Genomic DNA, 18,548 nt, shown 5'->3' with positions numbered 1-18,548 from the left:
GACCTGCATTTCCAATTTCAAAACTTACTACAGAGCTACAGTAATCAAGAGTGTGGGACTGGCATAAGGACAGACATATAACTCAGTGGAATAGAATTGAGAGTCCAGGAATAAACGCTCACATTTTTGGTCAGCTGATTTTTGACAAGGGTGCCAAGACAATTCAATGGGGGAAAGAATAGTCTTTTCAATAAATGGTATTGGGACACTTGATATCCATTTGCAAAAGAATGGATTTGGACCCCTACCTCACACCTTGTACAGAAATTAACTCAAAAATGGATCAAAGACCTAAATATAAGAGGTAAAAACCATAAAACAGACAAAAAAGACAGCTCATAGAATGGGCAAAAATATTAGCAGATCTTATATCTGATAAGGATCTAGTGTCTAGACTCTACAATAAAAAGACAATCCAGGGCTTCCCTGGTGGCGCAGTGGTTGAGAGTCCGCCTGCCGATGCAGGGGACACAGGTTCGTGCCCCGGTCCAGGAAGATCTCACATGCCGCGGAGCGGCTGGGCCCCTGAGCCATGGCCGCTGAGCCTGCACGTCCGGAGCCTGTGCTCCGCAACGGGAGAGGCCACAACAGTGAGAGGCCCACATACCGAAAAAAAAAAAAAAAAAAAAAAAAAAAAAAAAAAAAAAAAGACAATCCAATTAAAAATGGATGAACGATTTAAATAGATTTTTCTTCAAAGAAGATATCCAAATGGCTAATAAGCACATGAGAAGATGCTCAACATCATTAGTCATTAGGGAAATGCAAATCAAAACCACAATAAGATACCACTTCACACTTACTAGGATGGCTATGATAAAATAAAAGATGGATTATAACAAGTGTTGGTGAGAATGTCGAATAAATGGAACCCTCATAATACTGCTGGTGGGAATGTGAAGTGGTGCAGCCTTTGTGGAAAACAGTGTGGCAGTTCCTCAAAAGATTAAAAATAGAGTTACCATATGATTCAGCAATTCTACTCCTAGGTATGTACTCAAAATAATGTAACACATATGTCCACAGAAATACTTGTATACTAATGTTCATAGCAGCATTATTCATAATAGCAAAAAAAAAGGGAGACAACCCAAATGTCCATTGGCTGATTAACGGATAAATAAGTTTTTTTTCCCATACAATGGAACATTATCTGGCAATAAAAAGGAATGAAGTATGTACTTATACATGGTAAAACATCCATGAACCTTGAAAACATTATGCTAAATGAAAGAAGCTGGTTCACAAAAGACCACATACTGCATGCTTCCATTTAGGTGAAAATGTCTAGAAAAATAGGCAAATTTATGGAGACCGAAAGTAGAATTGTGGTTGCCTAGGGCTGGAGTGAGGGGTTTGGGAGGAAATGGGGAATGACTGGAAATGGGAACAGGGTTTCTTGTTGGGATGATGAATATGTATACAATTGATTGTAGTAACGGGTGTACAGCTCTGTGGCTATACTAAAAACTAGTGGGGCTTCCCTGGTGGCGCAGTGGTTGAGAGTCCGCCTGCCGATGCAGGGGACGCGGGTTCGTGCCCCGGTCTGGGAGGATCCCGCGTGCCGCGGAGCGGCTGGGCCCGTGAGCCGTGGCCGCTGGGCCTGCGCGTCCGGAGCCTGTCCTCCGCAACGGGAGAGGCCACAACAGTGAGAGGCCCGCGTAACGCATAAAGAAAAAAAAAAAAAAAAAAAAAAAAAAAAAAAAAAAAAACTAGTGAATTGTTCACTTCAAAAGTTTGAATTTTACTTTTTTTTTTGCGATACGCGGGCCTCTTACTGTTGTGGCCTCCCCCGTTGTGGAGCACAGGCTCCGGACGCGCAGGCTCAGCGGCCATGGCTCACGGGCCCAGCCGCTCCGCGGCATGTAGGATCTTCCCGGACCAGGGCACGAACCCGTGTCCCCTGCATCTGCAGGCGGACTCTCAACCACTGCGCCACCAGGGAAGCCCCAAAAGGTTGAATTTTATGGTATGTGAATTTTATCTCAATTATCAAAAGAGTACGTACTATATGTTTCCATTTATATAAAGAACAAAAACAGGTAAAAAAAAAATCTAGGCTGTTAGAAGTTGGGACAGAGGTTGCCCTTGTCAGAAGGGAAAGTAGTTACTGGAAGGAAGCATGAAGGGGATTTCTGGGGCACTGATAATGGTTTGTTTCTTGATGTGGGTGCTGTTACAGGAGTGTGTTCATTTTGTGAGCATTCATTGAGCTGTACACTTACGATACCAGTGTGCACATTTCTCTGTGTATACCGTACCTCAATAAAAAGTTAAAAAATTTTAAGCTCTGTAAATGAAAGCAACAAACATAGGAAAATATTTGAATCGAATATTACAGAAGAAAGGTTAATATCTATATAAAGAATTAATTCTCATTTATAAGGAAAGCATCAGGACCCAAATAACTAAGTTGGAAAAAGAAAAGATATGAATAAACAATTTCCAAAAGAAATAGTAATTCTAAACAGAATGCACTTCTACTTTTATTTTATTAGCAAATGACTTGTTTAAATTATAGCTATGCTGGTGAGATTGTGGTAATGTTGCTTTGCTGTAACATGCCTGATAGCACTGTAAACTGATAAAAATCCTTTGGGAAAGCACTGTAACAAGTATCAAAATTTACAAATATGTTCATTATCTTTAACTCAATAATCCCAATCCTGGGAATGAAGCCTAAGAAAGTAATTCAACTAGAGACATTGTATTAATGAAGGTGTTTCTTAGAACAAAGGAAAACTGGAAACAACCTGAATAAATGTTTAAATGGTTAAATAAATAATGGTACATCAGTGCTATGGAATATTATGCAACCACTAACAATGACAATTTTGAATGCTAGAAGTAATTTGAAAAATATTTATTTGATCATGAAAACAGAAGCATGCAAAATTATATGATAATATTGGGTGGGTTTTTTCTTTTTTTGCAGTTTTCATTAGTGTTACATTGTTTTATAATAAAAACAAACAAAAAAATTCAATGTTTTGCACCTGGCCATTATACCACAAGAAAGAGTTAATGAAGCTGGAGAAATCCATAATGGTGGAGGACATCAGGGAGCTTCTGGAAAAATAAAAGCTGAGGAAGGAAATATGGTTGAATCCTACAAATTCATGAAAGGGATAGGTAGGTGAATGAGAAGAGTTGCATAAAATCTTGGAACGCTACAATTGGAGAGCACCTCCTAATGCTTCTAATTAACTGATCAAGTTTTTATTGAATAATTGAATGCCTATTAAGTCCACTGTTAACCTGTACATGCTAGGCTAGTCTCTACATGGGACCCTGACTTTACTTCATGCCTCAACCCCTTGCAAACTAAGAGGCCTTATTAGTTTCTACTTAGTTACTACTTCTTAGTATTCCAGTCTGTACCAAGGACTTCTTTCCCTGAATATTTACAACAGCAACTTGTCGATTAATCTCATAATTGAATCAATCATCTAATCTAAGTAACCAAATAATTATCATACACACTAAAGTATTATTCTGAATATGAATTAAGTTTTTATTGAATACTTCCCATGTGCCAGGCAGGAAGAGTTGACTTCATAATCTCATCTAAGCATCTCAACCACCCTGTGAAACATGTATATTATATCGAAAAACTGAGGCTCAGAGATGTTAGGTAATTTGCTCAAGGCCACACAGTGTCTGAGCTGGAAATTTAACCTAGGTCTAACGCCAAAGACTGCACTCCTAACCACTAGGTAATACAGTTTCAATTGTATTGTGTGTGTTTTCTTTCCCTAACTAGATTTTTAAGACTACGAGGGCTAGGATTTTATTTTCTGTATCCTTTGTAGTCTCTTCATTGCTATGCTAGCTGCTATACATAGTCAGTGCTCAATGAATACTTAAGGAAAGCCAAAATGGAGCTGTAGCTAGCTGAAACTACCAGTTACTTCAAAAAGGATTTATAGTTTAGATAGATTTATTGGTGACGTATTCATAATGGATTATTTAAAGGAAACAAGGATATTTAGGCCCATCCTTAATCCCTGAGATGTCTTGGTGGAAGAGAACCACACCTTCACAACCCTTGGTCCTCCATTCTAAGAACTGATTAGGCTGGATGGGGTTTTAGGGTCTGATACCCGGTGTGATCTTTCTTTGATTCTTCTGCTCCTCTTCTGTTTCTCAGAAACTGCTAGCCTAAAAGGGCTTGTCTCCATGCTGGTGCTTCTCCTGGTTTGGCTTTGCTTGCTGCCATGCCTCCTTTTCTTGTGCATTTAAGTGAGGTATGGTACCCATAGAGGCCGGTATTGAAGTCCAATACACCAGGTTTTACCAGTAAGGTGGTCAACAAATAATTATGGTGTATGTCAGGCAAGTTATGCCTCTGAGCCTCAGTTTACTCATCAGTAAAATGGAATCAAATAAGCTCCCTCCTCTAATATTTCAGTATTGTCAGAATTTCATAGTTAATATTTAGTTTAACATTTATAGGTAGCTGGAGGTACACTATGGAGAGACTGGGGCCTAGAAATCTAGATGGGATTAATTATCTGTGTACGGGTGGTGGTTGAAATCATCTTCCATTCTCCTGCTGACTGCATTAGGAAACACCCACAGTTGAGGGTCAGGGCTGAGGGGTTGGCGTCAGATGGCTGTCCACAATCTGGTAGGGTCCTTGGGAAAGATTTCAGGGGTGAGGTAACCTCATGTAGAAAAGAAAGCTTAGTAAGAATGAGAGTTGAGTTGGAGACTCCCCGGTGCTGTTTTCCCCTCCACCTCACACCCCCCTCCCCCACTCCTGCCAATCACCGATTCTGACTATCAAGGCACAAAGGTAGAAAATCCCCTGGGGTTTCAGGCCAGGAAGCCTCTCATTGTCCGGCTCTGACGCTGAGCGAGGAGAATGGGAAAAGGCTGCCCTCCCCCCTTTCTCGCTCCCTGCCACGCTGGTCTTGCTTTTGCAAGTGGGAAGCAATGTCAGGCCCCACGCAATCCCTTTTGCAAAGCTGGAGAGAGAGAGAGAGAAAGAGAGAGAGAGGGAGGGAGGGGCGGGCGAGAGAGAGGGGTGTGTGTGTGTGTGTGTGTGTGTGTGTGTGTGTGTGTGTGTGTGTGTGTGTGTGTGTGTGTGTGTGTGTGTGTGTGTGTGTGTGTGTGTGTGTGTGTGTGTGTGTGTGTGTGTGTGTGTGTGTGTGTGTTGTAGCGAGGAGGATTGGGGGTGGGATTTCATGACGTTACCGGCTCCGCCTCCCGGTGTATAAAACGGGCGCTTGGCGCGCAACGACCCCAAGCAGCAGCTTTGAAGCCTGAGCAACCGAACTCGGCATCCCCAACCCAACTCGGCTGAACTCAGCCTCACCGAACCCTATCCGAGACGCTCCGCGCTCTGGGCTTGCAAAAGCTCCCCGGTAAGCGTTGGGGGCCGACAAGTGTGTCGGAGGGGGCGGGCGAGGGTCTGGGCATACCTAGGATTCTCTGGCAACCATGGCATGCAGTTGCATCAACACGGCCGTGACCTGTTGCTGCCGAGACCCCAGCCCTGGGAGCCAAGGCTCCCATTTCCACCTCAGCCCCAGACCTTTTCTAGATGGGGGCATAAGAAACTGGGAGCTGAGTCGCGGGGCATAGGGCGGAACCCCTCCTCTCGGGTGTGAGCAATTTCTGGCTGCTCAGGGGCCCCTCTCGGGGGGCGTCTCCAAATCTTTAGATGTCGAAGCCCCGCCTCACTGTTGATCCTTGCTGGTCAGCCTTGCGGGGCGGGAGGAAGTGGGGGAACATTTGCTTACCCCCCTGGGCGATGGCAGCGCCAGTTACACAGTGTGGGCTTGGAGAGGAAGGATGGAACTGAGTCGGTGCTCACTTTTGATCTGTAGCCGAGGTCGGTCCCCCCCCCTCCCTCCGGGAGATCTAGGAACCTTGCTTATTTGAAGCCCTGGGGGCGAGCGCCGAAAAGGAATGTGGATATTGGGTGTGAGAAGGGGGTTCTCCCCAGAGCTGCTGGCCTTTCCTGGGTTGAGTTCTGTTTAATCCCCAAAGAACCACAGGCCAGGGAACGGACACGATTGAGCTTCTCTGGCTCCTGGGTTGGGGTCTAGGATAAACGCTATAGTTTCCCCGCCAAAGAAAGAAGAGACTAATATTGATTGAGCACCTACTAGGTGCCAGGCCACTGAACTATAGGGAGGTTTCACATGCCTTTTCTGAAATTAGTCCTTCCACAAACCTGTGAGGTATTGTTATTCCTACTTGCATATGAAGAAACTGAGGTTAGAGGAAAAGTGACTTGCCTTTGTCCCTTCAACATCCTCCTCCCATCCCCCCCAGCTCCTTTACTTGGTGGAGTGGGTATTGTAATTCACTCTTAGAGCTTAGGGATAATGAGCCCTATTGAAGGTCTTTTGTCTTGTTTTTCACCAGATCCTTCCTAGCATCCTCTTCAATTCCAGCTAGAATGCTGTGGCAGGCGCTTTGCAGATTTGGTCAAAAGCTGGTACGCAGACGTACACTGGAGCCAGGCATGGCTGAGACTCGCCTTGCTAGATGCCTGACCACTCTGGATTTAGTGGCCCTAGGTGTGGGCAGCACATTGGGTGCAGGCGTGTATGTCCTGGCTGGCGAGGTGGCCAAAGATAAAGCAGGACCATCCATTGTGATCTGCTTTTTGGTGGCCGCCCTATCTTCTATGTTGGCTGGGCTGTGCTATGCGGAGTTTGGTGCTCGGGTTCCCCGTTCTGGTTCTGCGTATCTCTACAGCTATGTCACTGTGGGTGAACTCTGGGCCTTCACCACTGGCTGGAACCTCATCCTCTCCTATGTCATCGGTGAGATGGTGGGGCAGGGGGCGACTGCACAGCCAATGAAGGGGCATGGAGTCAGGAAATCTGGGTGGAGTGGTGAAGTGAGGTGTTCATCATTCACAGGACTTAAATATCCATAAATGCGTGTATTTGTTGGGGGGGCTGGGAGGGTTGAAGTTGTGGAGAAATTGTTTGTTCTACTTACCTCTGTCTTGGTGTCCTTAATTGACTGGCTTTGGTTCTTAAAAGGTAAGAATAGGTGAAAATAGCAGGTATTCTTGTGAGACTGGTCTGGGGGATGGAGGAGAGGAGAGAGGAAACTTTGACCCCGTGTTTCTGCCTCTGGTCCACCAGGTACAGCCAGTGTGGCCCGGGCCTGGAGCTCAGCTTTTGACAACCTGATTGGGAACCACATCTCTCAGACCCTGCAGGGGAGCATCTCACTGCACGTTCCCCATGTCCTCGCAGAATATCCAGACTTTTTTGCTATGGGCCTTGTGTTGTTGCTCACCGGTGAGGCAAGGGACAGGGACAGTGACGGGGGTGGGGCTAGTGGGGACTAGGCCTGGGAGCTTGTGGAGGTGAGAGCAGTGAGAAAGAAGAAGCTGGGAAGGAAAGGTCTGCACATAGAGGCAAGGAAACAAAGCTTGGACTGAGGCCTTTCTTTCCCACAGGATTGCTGGCTCTGGGGGCTAGTGAGTCAGCCCTGGTTACCAAAGTGTTCACGGTGGTGAATCTTTTGGTTCTCGGTTTTGTCATCATCTCTGGCTTCATTAAGGGAGATCTGCACAACTGGAAGCTCACAGAAGAGGACTACAAACTGGCCGTGGCTGGACTCAATGACACCTATAGGTTAGGAGATTCAGGAGATGCAGAGCTGGGAGCATGACGGGGAACAGAGGGATCTGTGCTGAGGGATTCTAGATTGGCAGTGGGGAGGAATGGGAGCCTAGGCCTTGAAGACCCAGCTAAGTAGTTGGGCCTTAGAGAAAAGGAACAAGAGTTGGCTGAACACGCTGTTACCTTTTCTACCCCTTCTTTCACTTTAGCTTGGGCCCTCTGGGCTCTGGAGGGTTTGTGCCTTTCGGCTTCGAGGGGATTCTCCGTGGAGCAGCGACCTGTTTCTATGCATTTGTTGGTTTCGACTGTATTGCTACCACTGGTAACACAGTCATTCCGTTCTGTCTGGGGCTTGGGCATCTGCGTGTGCTCAGGTGGTGTGCGGGTTGGAGTGGTAGAGGAGCGAGCCTGCTTCTCTGATTCAGAACCTTGTGCCCCTTCCTGCAGGGGAAGAGGCCCAGAATCCCCAGCGTTCCATCCCCACAGGCATTGTGATTTCACTCTTCGTCTGCTTTTTGGCCTATTTTGGTGTCTCTTCGGCACTCACGCTCATGATGCCTTACTACCAGCTTCAACCCGAGAGCCCCTTGCCTGAGGCCTTTCTCTATACCGGATGGGACCCTGCCCGCTATGTTGTAGCCATCGGATCCCTCTGTGCTCTTTCTACCAGGTCAGTGTCAAATGTTTGTTTTCCTCTGCTGTCAGAGTCTCAGGTGATAGCATTCCACACCAGAGAATACCCCTTAAAAGGCCCTTAATAGCCCCTAAAACGGCTGTGAGCAGAAGGTGGGGACTCGTTAAGCTCACAGTCCTGAGGAGAGAGATGCCCAGTCAACGCCGCTCTGGGCGTACTTCTCTCCAGCCTCTTGGGCTCTATGTTCCCCATGCCTCGGGTGATCTACGCGATGGCAGAGGATGGCCTCCTGTTTCGTGTCCTTGCCCGGATCTACACCGGCACACACACCCCCATCGTGGCCACTGTGGTCTCTGGCATTATCGCAGGTGAAAACTCTTCTTTGCCCTTCCCCTCGTTGTTTCAGCAACTCCGTTCACTTTGCTCTTGCCTTCGCTCATGTTTTCTGCCCATCAATTTCAGCATTCATGGCATTCCTCTTTGAACTCACTGATCTGGTGGACCTCATGTCAATTGGGACCCTGCTTGCTTACTCCCTGGTGGCTATTTGTGTTCTCATCCTCAGGTGAGACTCCTTTCCTCTGCATGCTGTGGTTTGGGTTTTGATTCTGAGATGAGGAGTGATGGGGACCTGCTCCTCCTTCCTTCTCTTCCTTCATCATCCTGACTTTCCTTGAGGAATATGGACATCCCTCCCTGCCAAAAAGAGTGGCTACCCTTAATGGTGACGAGGAAGGTTAAGCTGCCTGGGAGAAGATGGTATAGTGGTTAAGGGTTGTTCTTAATACTGCCATCTTCCTCTTGTCTCAGGTATCAGCCTGACCAGGAGATGAGGAATGAGGAAGGTGAATTGGAGTTGCAGGAGGAGAAGATCCATGAAGCAGAGAAGCTGACCCTACAGGGACTATTTTGTCCACTCAACTCCATCCCCACTCCACTCTCTGGCCAAGTTGTCTATGTTTGTTCCTCACTACTTGGTGAGCATTGGCATTTTTCTCTTGGGTCAGCACGATGGGGAAGGAGGGGAGTGTGTGGCATTTGGTGGCTGAGAGAGGGTGACCCTCCTTGGAACGGGATGCCTAATGTCTTAATATGTTGCTCTCAAGAACTGGTTTTGATGTTTCTCAACTTGACCCTTGAAGCTCTACTGCTGAGTGTCCTTTGCCTGGTGCTGGCCCAGTGGTCCACTCCACTGCTTTCTGGAGACCCAGTGTGGATTGCAGTGTTTGTGCTGCTCCTGATGCTCATTACTGGGATCACTGGAGTCATCTGGAGACAGCCACAGAGCTCCACTCCACTTCACTTTAAGGTAAATGACCTCTTTTTTTCCCCTCCACCAACCCATCTTGGAAGAATACGTTCCAGATACCTTGCAGTCTCATACATATTCTTTCATTGGACAAGAAGGGAAAGATATAGGAGATACCTAGGCCAAAGATGTCTTCTCTGACCCTTCCTTTTCCATTTCCACAAATTCTGCATATTCTTGGAGTCCCATATGAGGTACACTACACGAATGGACACTGAAATACACAGCATGAGTAGGAGTCAGACTCTCCCTTTCCTGGCTTGAGTAGGTTAGGGAATCTCTTTCTATATCACCCTGTGGTCTGTACAAAGAAGATTTTGCTTTGTTCCCAGGTACCTGCTTTGCCTCTCCTCCCACTAATGAGCATCTTTGTGAATATTTACCTTATGATGCAGATGACAGCTGGCACCTGGGCCCGATTTGGGGTCTGGATGCTGATTGGTAGGTATCCACTTGGGAAGAGTAGGCCTCTCGGGTCTCCTTTCCCGCCTCCTTTCCCTCTTGAGTAGGAGCCCTATTAAGCCTTTACAGGCCACTATTTTCCCTACCTCACAGCTACCTTTCCCTACTAGGGTTTGCTATCTACTTCGGCTATGGGATGCAGCACAGCCTGGAAGAGGTTAAGAGTGACCAACCCCCACTCAAGTCTAGGGCCAAAACTGTAGACCTGGATCTCAGCAGTGCCTGTACACATTCGATTTGACATCATCACACCTGAATGCTGTCTGTTCTCCCCGCACAATAATGGAGAGTACTCCTGACCACACAGAGAGCTAGGCTTCCCATGGGATGTTGGTGGGGCAACACAGATAGAGCTCTGTATTTATTGTGGAGTGAAGGATGTGTCTGTTCTTTCTTGTCTTTTTTTTTCACTCGTCTACTTTTTAACTGTATCTGTAGCTGCTTACTGGCTTTTAAAAAATTATTAAAAGAAACTAGAAATAGAAACTACGTCTTGTTCTTTGCTTACTGGAGATGATATGGAGCCTGACTTTCAGTGTGGAGAGCTTCAGATAAGTGTCCTTTGTTTGCTCCCGTCACCACAAAAGTATCTGCTGTGCCTGTGTGTGCTTTCTTGTTGGCTTGGGGTTTGAGTAGGGTGGTGTAAGTAGCCATCAAGTCTAGTCACACTTCAAGGAATGATCTTGAGATATGTTTTCCCCTTGCTACACAAAAGGTTAGGTTCTGAATCAGTAGACAGCAAGACTCGTCTCTGGGATTTGGGGGTGGACTCTGATCTCAACACTGGCATTGGTCAGGGCCTACACTGAGACCATTGTCTTCTGTTCCACCCCTTCTAGTTGGACCAGTCCTAGACTCCTATGACTACCTGGACAACAGAAATTTTGGCTGTGGTGTTTAGTACTTCTGGGAAGGGGTGGACAATAGGAGAGGATGGGTAAAGGACTGTGTATATGTATAGCTACTGGTTGTTGTAAGGGAACAGAGGTTAGAGCTGCTCAGACCAAGAACTATTCATTCCTCCATTTACTCAACAGACATATGAGGAGCGCCTGTAAAATGCTAGGCCCGTGCTGGGTGCTGGGGATACAAACATGAATAAAACATAGTCCCTGCCCTCAAGGAACGCACGATCTAGTGGGGGAGACAAGCAGGTAAACAGGAAACAGTGCGATTTGTCCCAGGGCAGGGGTAAGTGCCGAGTGCTGCAGAGGCACAAAGAAGGATGTGCTTGACCTGAGTGCACCCTGCGGCTTGTGGGATCTTAGTTCCCCCACCAGGGATTAAACCCGGACCCTCTGCAGTGAAAGCGCGGAGTCCTAACCATTGGACCGCCAGTGAATTCCCTTGAGTAGGTGTTTATGAAGTGGACTGAGGGGAGGGCTTATCTGCCAGTGAACAGTGTGAAAAGGCGTACTGTATTGGGGGTATGACATAGTTTAATGTGGCTGGAGGGCAGCATATATGGGGTTGTGGTGAAAGGTAAGAGACCACACGAATGGCCTTGTATACCCTACCTAGGAATTCAGGTGTTATCTTAAAATGGTGTGTGTGTGTGGAGCGGGGGAGGGGGTGTTGTCACTGAATGATTCCAAGCAAAAGGGGTGGTTGGATTTATTAGTCTGGCAGCAGCAAGGAGGATGGCTTGGAAGAGGGTGGGGGAAGTTAGAGCAGTGTGATAATAGCTGCCATTTATTCAGTATTTATTTTATGCCAGATACTGTGCATATAATCTCTTTTTAGTTCTTGCAATGACCCAATGAAGTAGATGTTATGGTAATTACTTTTTACAGATGAGGAAACAGGTTTGTGGTAAGAGATAATGCTGTAGGTCACATAACTTGGAGTGATCAGGGCCGGGATATGCACCCAGTTCTGACTCTGCAGCCTGTGCTCTTTAACCACTGTGTGACATTGCTAGCAGTAATTGGTTAGAAGAGCATCATAGTCATTTGGGCAAAATATTTCAGGATTTTTGGTCATTTGGATGTCGGAGCTAAGAAAGAAGTGGACAACTTAGATTTCTGGGTGAACTTTCTGGGTGAATGATCAAATTATTAGCCAAGATGGAGAGCGTAAGAGGAAGAGCGTATCTGGGGAAAGATAAATTCAGTTCCAGATATGCTGAGTTTATAAATATGTACATGAGTTTAGCTTCATATAGGTGAAGATACATAATCACCCATTGGAACTTGGAGCTAGGCTAGAGGTCTAGGCTAGAGTTACAGATTTAGGAATCATCAACTCAGAGGGCAAATGAGTATGTAATGGAAGCTGTGTGTGGGGCTAAAGATTGCCTTGGGGCAAAATAAACAATCAAAAAAACTTTTGAAGCACAAATGATATTTCCTTTATGTACAAAGAACTCATAAAAAATAAGAAAGATGAATAACTTGTTAGAAAAATGAGTACAGGATATAGTGTTCAGAAAGAGAATATAAGATACCAACAAATATAAAAAAAGATACTGAACCTCACTCAACAAGAAATGCTAATTAAAACAACCATGAGAATTCAGTTCTTACCTTCCAGACTGGCAAAACAAATTTCGATGACAAGGCATTGGCAAAAGTGAGGGTAAACAGGCAATCTTATGCATGATGGGGATATACATTCTTGTGACTTTTGCGGAGGGTAATTTGATGATGCCAGAATTAAAAACACATTCTTTTTGATCTGACAATTTCATTTATAGGAATTAAAAATTTACGTATATGAGGATATTTACAGTAACATTATTCATAATAGCGTAAAACTTGGAAGCTACCTGATGTGCACTGGCCAGGAACTAGTTAAGTTATATTAATTCAGTGGAAGACATACAGCCATTTAAAAGATGAGATCTTGCTTTCCTGGACATAAAAGCTCATTATAAATCTAGGTTAAATAAAACAACATGGCATTTACTCAAAAAAAGAAAAAAAAGATAGAATTATATGTGCCAAGAGGTGATATGGAAAGAGCTCCAAGTCACACTTTAAGTAGAGACAAAACAAAATGGAACAAAAACCCCGAGGTTCAGAATATTTGTGTGAAAGAGCAAAAGAGGATGCATTTATACCTTTTATTTTTTTTGAAAAGGTAACCAGAAACCTCTGGTTTCTCCTCTGTACTTTTTCAGTTTTTCACCAGGTACAAACGTTATTTTTTAAAAAATTAAAAAGAAAAAATTTTTTTGGCTGCACGTATGGGATCTTAGTTCCCTGTCCAGGGATCCAACGTGTGTCGCCTGTGGTGGAAGCGTGGAGTCAACCACTGGACCGCCAGGGAAGTCCCCAAACATTAGTTTTTAAATTCCTTTTAAAAATCATTATGATAGTAAAAGATTGGAGGAACTCTAACATTGAAGTGATACAGGAGGAGGAGGACTCAGTGTAGGAGGAGGTGGAGACAGGAGAGTGATGTGGAAGTCTAGGGAGGAAGGGACCTCTCAGGTAGCAGTCAACAATGCCAAATGCTGCCTAGAGAGCCGAGTTAAATAAGATGAGGACAGAAAGGGTTCATTGGTTTTGTCAGTTAGTAGGTAATTGATCACTTCAAGAACAGTTTCTGTCAAGATGGTGGGGGGGGACTGCAGTGGGTTGTGAATGGAGGGTGAGGAAGAGGACCTGGGCTATAGGCGAGCATTTCAGGGCACCGCTGGAGGGAGCTGAAGGAGAGGTTTGGGTTTTTTGTTTTGTTTCAAGATGGGCAATTCTTGCATTTACATGCTTAAAGGAGATTGTCAGTGGAGAGAGCGATAAATCCCGGCACTACTGTTTAAATAAATCTTTTGTGGAGGAAGGAGTAGTTCTTTGATTTGGTACTCTAGGTCTTTTTTCATTCAGTGCTATGTTTCCCAGACCTCAGACAGGTAAGTATAGCCTTCATGAATTTTTCTCTTTTTGTGTAATTCCTGTACTATTTAAAAAAAAAACACCAATTTTTAAGCTTAAATACACTTCTTTAAAAAAGAAAACATTTACCACTATCATAAGTGGAAAACAAAGTATTTTCCTAATACACATTAAAATATCCAACTATTAAAAAATGTTTGGCTGTGCACCACCTAAAATAATCACATACACCATATTTTGGAAACAGTTAACACAGTGAATAATATCTCCGTAGGACACTATGCTTGAAGCTGGAGTAGAAAATTGCTTTAGGCATGGTCTAACCTTGATCTCCTCAAGGAGCCAGAGATAAAATTGGCCCAAATAAGTACAGACACAAAGTGGGAAATAATAGGTATCCTAAGAGAGGTCTGAACGAAGTACCATGGGAATTCACATGAAGGAGTTCTGTGAAGTCTTCATGGAAGCTGAGGCTTTTAAGCTGTGCTTTAAAGGATGGGTAAAATACGTAATTTCAGATATGGTGGGAGAGCATTTCAGGAAGAGGGAACCTTGTGCACAAAGGCAAGAAGATGGGAAAGTTTATAATTCAGTTTGCCCAGAGCCTAGGAGTTTGAAGTGCTGAAGTGGAAAAAGAAGGCAGGAAAGGCAGATTCCAGTCACTCTAGAACTCAATTCCAGGGCCTGTAAGTAAAGGGCAGGAAGTGTGTGGATAAGAGTGTTATAATATGTGAAGGAGAGAGTGGGTCTGTGATTTGTTTCAATGAATTAACCTCAGCTACCTACTCATATGGTTATATCCTAGATTTTGCCAGAATGTCACCTCTGAAATCACTATTTCAAACATCAAATTCTCTGTCTACATCTTCCCAAGCTCCAGCTCATTTGCTCAAGTAACCCCACTGCAACAATTCTTTGACCTCGTGAATCCTCCAATTCACACTCCCCTACTCCCCAGATACACCTTCTCTGTGTTTATCAGTTTCCTCCAATCTTTGCTTGTTCCCTTTACCACTTAAATTTCTGAATTTATTGTCATTATCACTCTTGTGAATATCTTCACCTCACTAGGCAATACTCCCGAGTCCTCTCCACCCCACCCGGAGGAATCCAAACATCTTCTCCATACCGTCACCTGTGTAGCTCAGGATTGTTGGCGGCAATCACACAGCTGGGCAGATTAATGATCATCAACCTTAATCAGGCCCTCAAAGAGGATTTCAGCCGGAAATCATCTTTTTCTCTCCGATTCCCCTGCTCTCTGAAACAACTGTTTCTTACCTTCCTCACATTCTTCAAATCTCTCCCTCCTACTGTCTGCTGTTGACTTTGCCTCATACTTTATTGCAAAAACTCATGCCCGTCAGATAAAAACTCCCTCATCTTCCTGTGGATTTTTCTCTTAATGGAAATAGCTTTTCTTTTTTTCCCCTAATGATAAAAATGTGTTCATTGTAGGACATTGAAAAACTGAAAGATATAAAGAAGAAAGTAAAGATTCTCCCAAATCCCAACACTCAAAGATAAACATTGTTAATATTTTGGTAAATACTCTTCCAGACATTTTCATTCAAATATGCATACATGAGTGTTTATCTTTTCTGTGAGACAGTTTACATATTAGTGGGATTGGTTGGTCGCTGTAGCCACTTCTGTCTCTTCCCATTCACACCCAGGTGGGAACCATCCCAATAGTTTTCTTAAATTGAAGTATATAGTTGATTTACAATATTCTGTTAGTTTCAGGTGTACAGCATAGTGATTCAGCTTTGTTGCAGATTCTTTTCCATTTATAGGTTATTATAAGATATTGGCTATAATTCCCTGTGCTATACAGTAAATCCTTGTTGCTTATCTATTGTATGTGTAGTAGTTGGAACTCCCTGTATAGTAGTTTTTTTAGTCACTCAAGTCTATAAAATCATACTTTTAAAAAATTAGTTAATTAATTGATTTTTATTTTTGGCTGCACTGGGTCTTCATTGCTGTGTGCGAGCTTTCTCTAGTTGCGGCGAGCAGGGGCTTCTCACTGCGGTGGCTTTTCTTGTTGCGGAGCACGGGCTCTAGGCGTGCGGGCTTCAGTAGTGTGGCACGCAGGCTCAGTAGTTGTGGCACACGGGCTTAGTTGCTTTGTGGCACACGGGCTTAGTTGCTTTGTGGCATGTGGGATCTTCCCGGGCCAGGGCCCCAACCCGTGTCCCCTGCATTGGCAGGCGGATTCTTAACCACTGTGCCACCAGGGAAGTCCCTACACCTTTTTGAGCAGTTGGTAACTTTTTTCTTTTTTTAAACTCAACAGTAGGATATAGGCATTTCCCAAGTTTTATACCTCTACGTTGTTTTCACAGCAGTGTTTTTAAAGGCTGTATAAGTATGCCACTATATGGTACTAATGTACACTAGGTTGTATAAATAGTCCACATTTAACTAGGTGAACACATAAGAGATTTACAACGCCTCAGTGAACATTTCTGTTAATCTATCTTTGCAAAATTTTCCAATTTCTTCTTTAGGAAAATTCCTAGAAGAGGAATTGTTGGGAAACGGTACACACATTTAAGACTTTGATACCAATTGCCAAACTGCCCTCCAGAAAATTTGCAGTAATTTGTACTCCTAACCAACAGTGCACAAGAGTGCCTGTTTTGTGCATCTTGTCAGTTTGAGGTTTTGCTAATCTTTTTAACCTTTGCCAATCTGATAAATGAAAAAAATTCACCATGCTTTATTATTTGCGTTTCTTTGATTACTGGTGGGGTTGAACATCTCTTCATGTGTTTATTGGCTATTTATATTTCTTCCTGGGCAAATTGTCTGATCATGTCCTTCGCTGATTTATGTGCTAGACTATTTGTTTTTTTAATTTTAAGAGCTCTTAGTGTTTATCTGTTATATATGTTGAAAAAATCTTTTTCTTATCTGTGGTTTGTCTTTCAACCTTGCTTATGGTACCATTCAGAAGATTTTAATTTTTATGTGGTAAAACTTATCATTATTTTTCCTTTTGATTCTGGTTTCAGGTCATGTTTAGATCTTGTCATGTTTATAAAATACTCACCCAAACTTCCTTTAGAAGTTTTATGATTCAATTTAATCTTTGATGAATCCAGAATTCATTTTGGTATATGAAATAAGGCAGGGATCTGGTTTTATTTATTTTTTTAAATGGCTATCCGGTTGTTTCAATACTTTTTCCGGACCAGCTCTTTTCTCCACTGATTTGAATCATTTCTATATATACTCGGGCCTGTTTCTGGATTGTATTTTGTTCCATTTATCTGTCTTCATGCACTATTACCATACAGTTGTATTTACGGTAGTTTTAATATCTGGTAGAACAAGCCCCTGTCCCTTACTTTATTATTACTTTTGTTTTTAGAATTTTCCAGACTATAATTGCGTATTTACTCTGGAGGTGTTTTTCTTCTTTTAACAAGGTGTAATGCTACCTTCTGCACTACTTTGCATTCTCGGTTGCTTACTCTCTTTTAATCCAGTCTATTAATGAGAGTCTTAATAAGCGCTCATTAGAGTCCAAGTTGTTCACCTGCCTTATGTAACAATCTCTTTCAACACTTCTGCACTAAATTGTTAAAGGGTTGCGGTGGAAAATTTATAGTTTATGCTAGGGGTAAGGTAAGATAATTTACAGCATGTTGAGTGCTGCTTAATGGTATTTTACTACTCACTCTTGCATGTCCTCCCCAATATGTAACTGCTTCTTTTATGATCTCTTTTCCTCTTCTCTCTCTCTTTGACTTTTTTTTTCTGTCTCTTAATTCTCATTTACTTTTAACATCTAGAGAGGCCACCTAGATCAAAACCAAAAACATTGGGGCCACCCATACAACATAAGGGTTTTTTACCCTTTCTGCATATTTTCCTTTATTCCACTGGCCCTTTCAGTGCAGTGGTGTCAGCTCAGTGAGTAGCCCTGACTTTGGAGTCTTATTTGCAGTCAGTATTAATCAACAGAGTCATTTGATTCCTATATGCCTGATATAATCTTGGATAATATAATATCCATTCTACTACAGACATTATTAATCACTAAGAGCTCTAAAAGGACCCCTGTGGGCTTGAGAGCTGAGGTCTAATTATTGTCCTGTTTCTTCATCTGTTCATCCGTGAACAAAGGAGTTATGCTAGAGCCAGGAGCTTGGGTGGAATGATAGAAGTTGGGAGCCCTTAACTGCCAACCAGGAAATGGGGAGTGATAATGGGAACTAACATTCGTTAAGTACCTACCATATGCCAGCCACTGTTCTAGATGCTTTATGTACACTATTCCATTGAACCAGAAGCCTAGAATTACTTTTACTTTTATTCCCATCTTACAGATGAGGAAATTGAGGCGCTGAGATTCTAAGTAGCTAGCGCCAGCTCATGCAGTATGTAGTGCGTGACGATTCAGTCAATTATGGGATACCACCAGACTTCTTCCCCTAATTTAGCAATCTAGGATTGTGAAATATATATTAAGTTGCAGGATTTAATAGAGGAGGATCCAAAAGAAAAGTAGTTAATAGCAGTACTTCCTGTTTTCCCCCTTTTCTTCACTATACTATGTGATCTAGATGCAGAAAATTTTGAAGAGGGAAAAGAAATTATTTTTAGAAATCCCATCTTTTCCACGATAAATAACGACTGACTCTGAGACTCTCAGGGTCAGGAGGCAACTCTGTTAGTGTTCCCAGACTTGAAGCCAC

General features: G+C 43.5%; 2 protein-coding genes across 4 annotated transcripts in view; both read left to right on the top strand.

The window, feature by feature from the left end:
• The first annotated feature begins 5,249 nt into the window (after positions 1 to 5,249).
• SLC7A3 (solute carrier family 7 member 3) lies at positions 5,250 to 10,483 on the top strand. Its single transcript, XM_032620815.1, has 12 exons — positions 5,250 to 5,369; positions 6,379 to 6,782; positions 7,113 to 7,271; positions 7,433 to 7,610; positions 7,808 to 7,920; positions 8,046 to 8,268; positions 8,461 to 8,600; positions 8,695 to 8,797; positions 9,043 to 9,209; positions 9,375 to 9,541; positions 9,874 to 9,982; positions 10,114 to 10,483. Exons 2-12 carry the CDS (start codon positions 6,413 to 6,415, stop codon positions 10,242 to 10,244), a joined length of 1,860 nt encoding a protein of 619 aa, XP_032476706.1. The 5' UTR covers positions 5,250 to 5,369; positions 6,379 to 6,412; the 3' UTR covers positions 10,245 to 10,483.
• TEX11 (testis expressed 11) overlaps positions 5,255 to 18,548 on the top strand; it is a 385,828-nt gene continuing 372,534 nt past the window's right edge. The window contains exon 1 of one of the 3 annotated variants that reach the window (XM_032620813.1): positions 5,255 to 5,369. The gene's annotated coding sequence lies outside the window, so the exon portion shown is untranslated. Of the gene's footprint in view, positions 5,370 to 9,492; positions 9,542 to 9,906; positions 9,983 to 18,548 lie in introns of those variants that run through there. The other 2 variants (XM_032620814.1, XM_032620810.1) reach the window with 2 other exon arrangements.

The sequence above is a fragment of the Phocoena sinus genome, chromosome X, assembly GCF_008692025.1.
Source record: "Phocoena sinus isolate mPhoSin1 chromosome X, mPhoSin1.pri, whole genome shotgun sequence".
NCBI classification, from domain to species: domain Eukaryota; kingdom Metazoa; phylum Chordata; class Mammalia; order Artiodactyla; family Phocoenidae; genus Phocoena; species Phocoena sinus.
The sequence above is the reverse complement of the archived record's forward strand: the minus strand, read 5'-3'. Positions and strand labels throughout refer to the sequence as shown.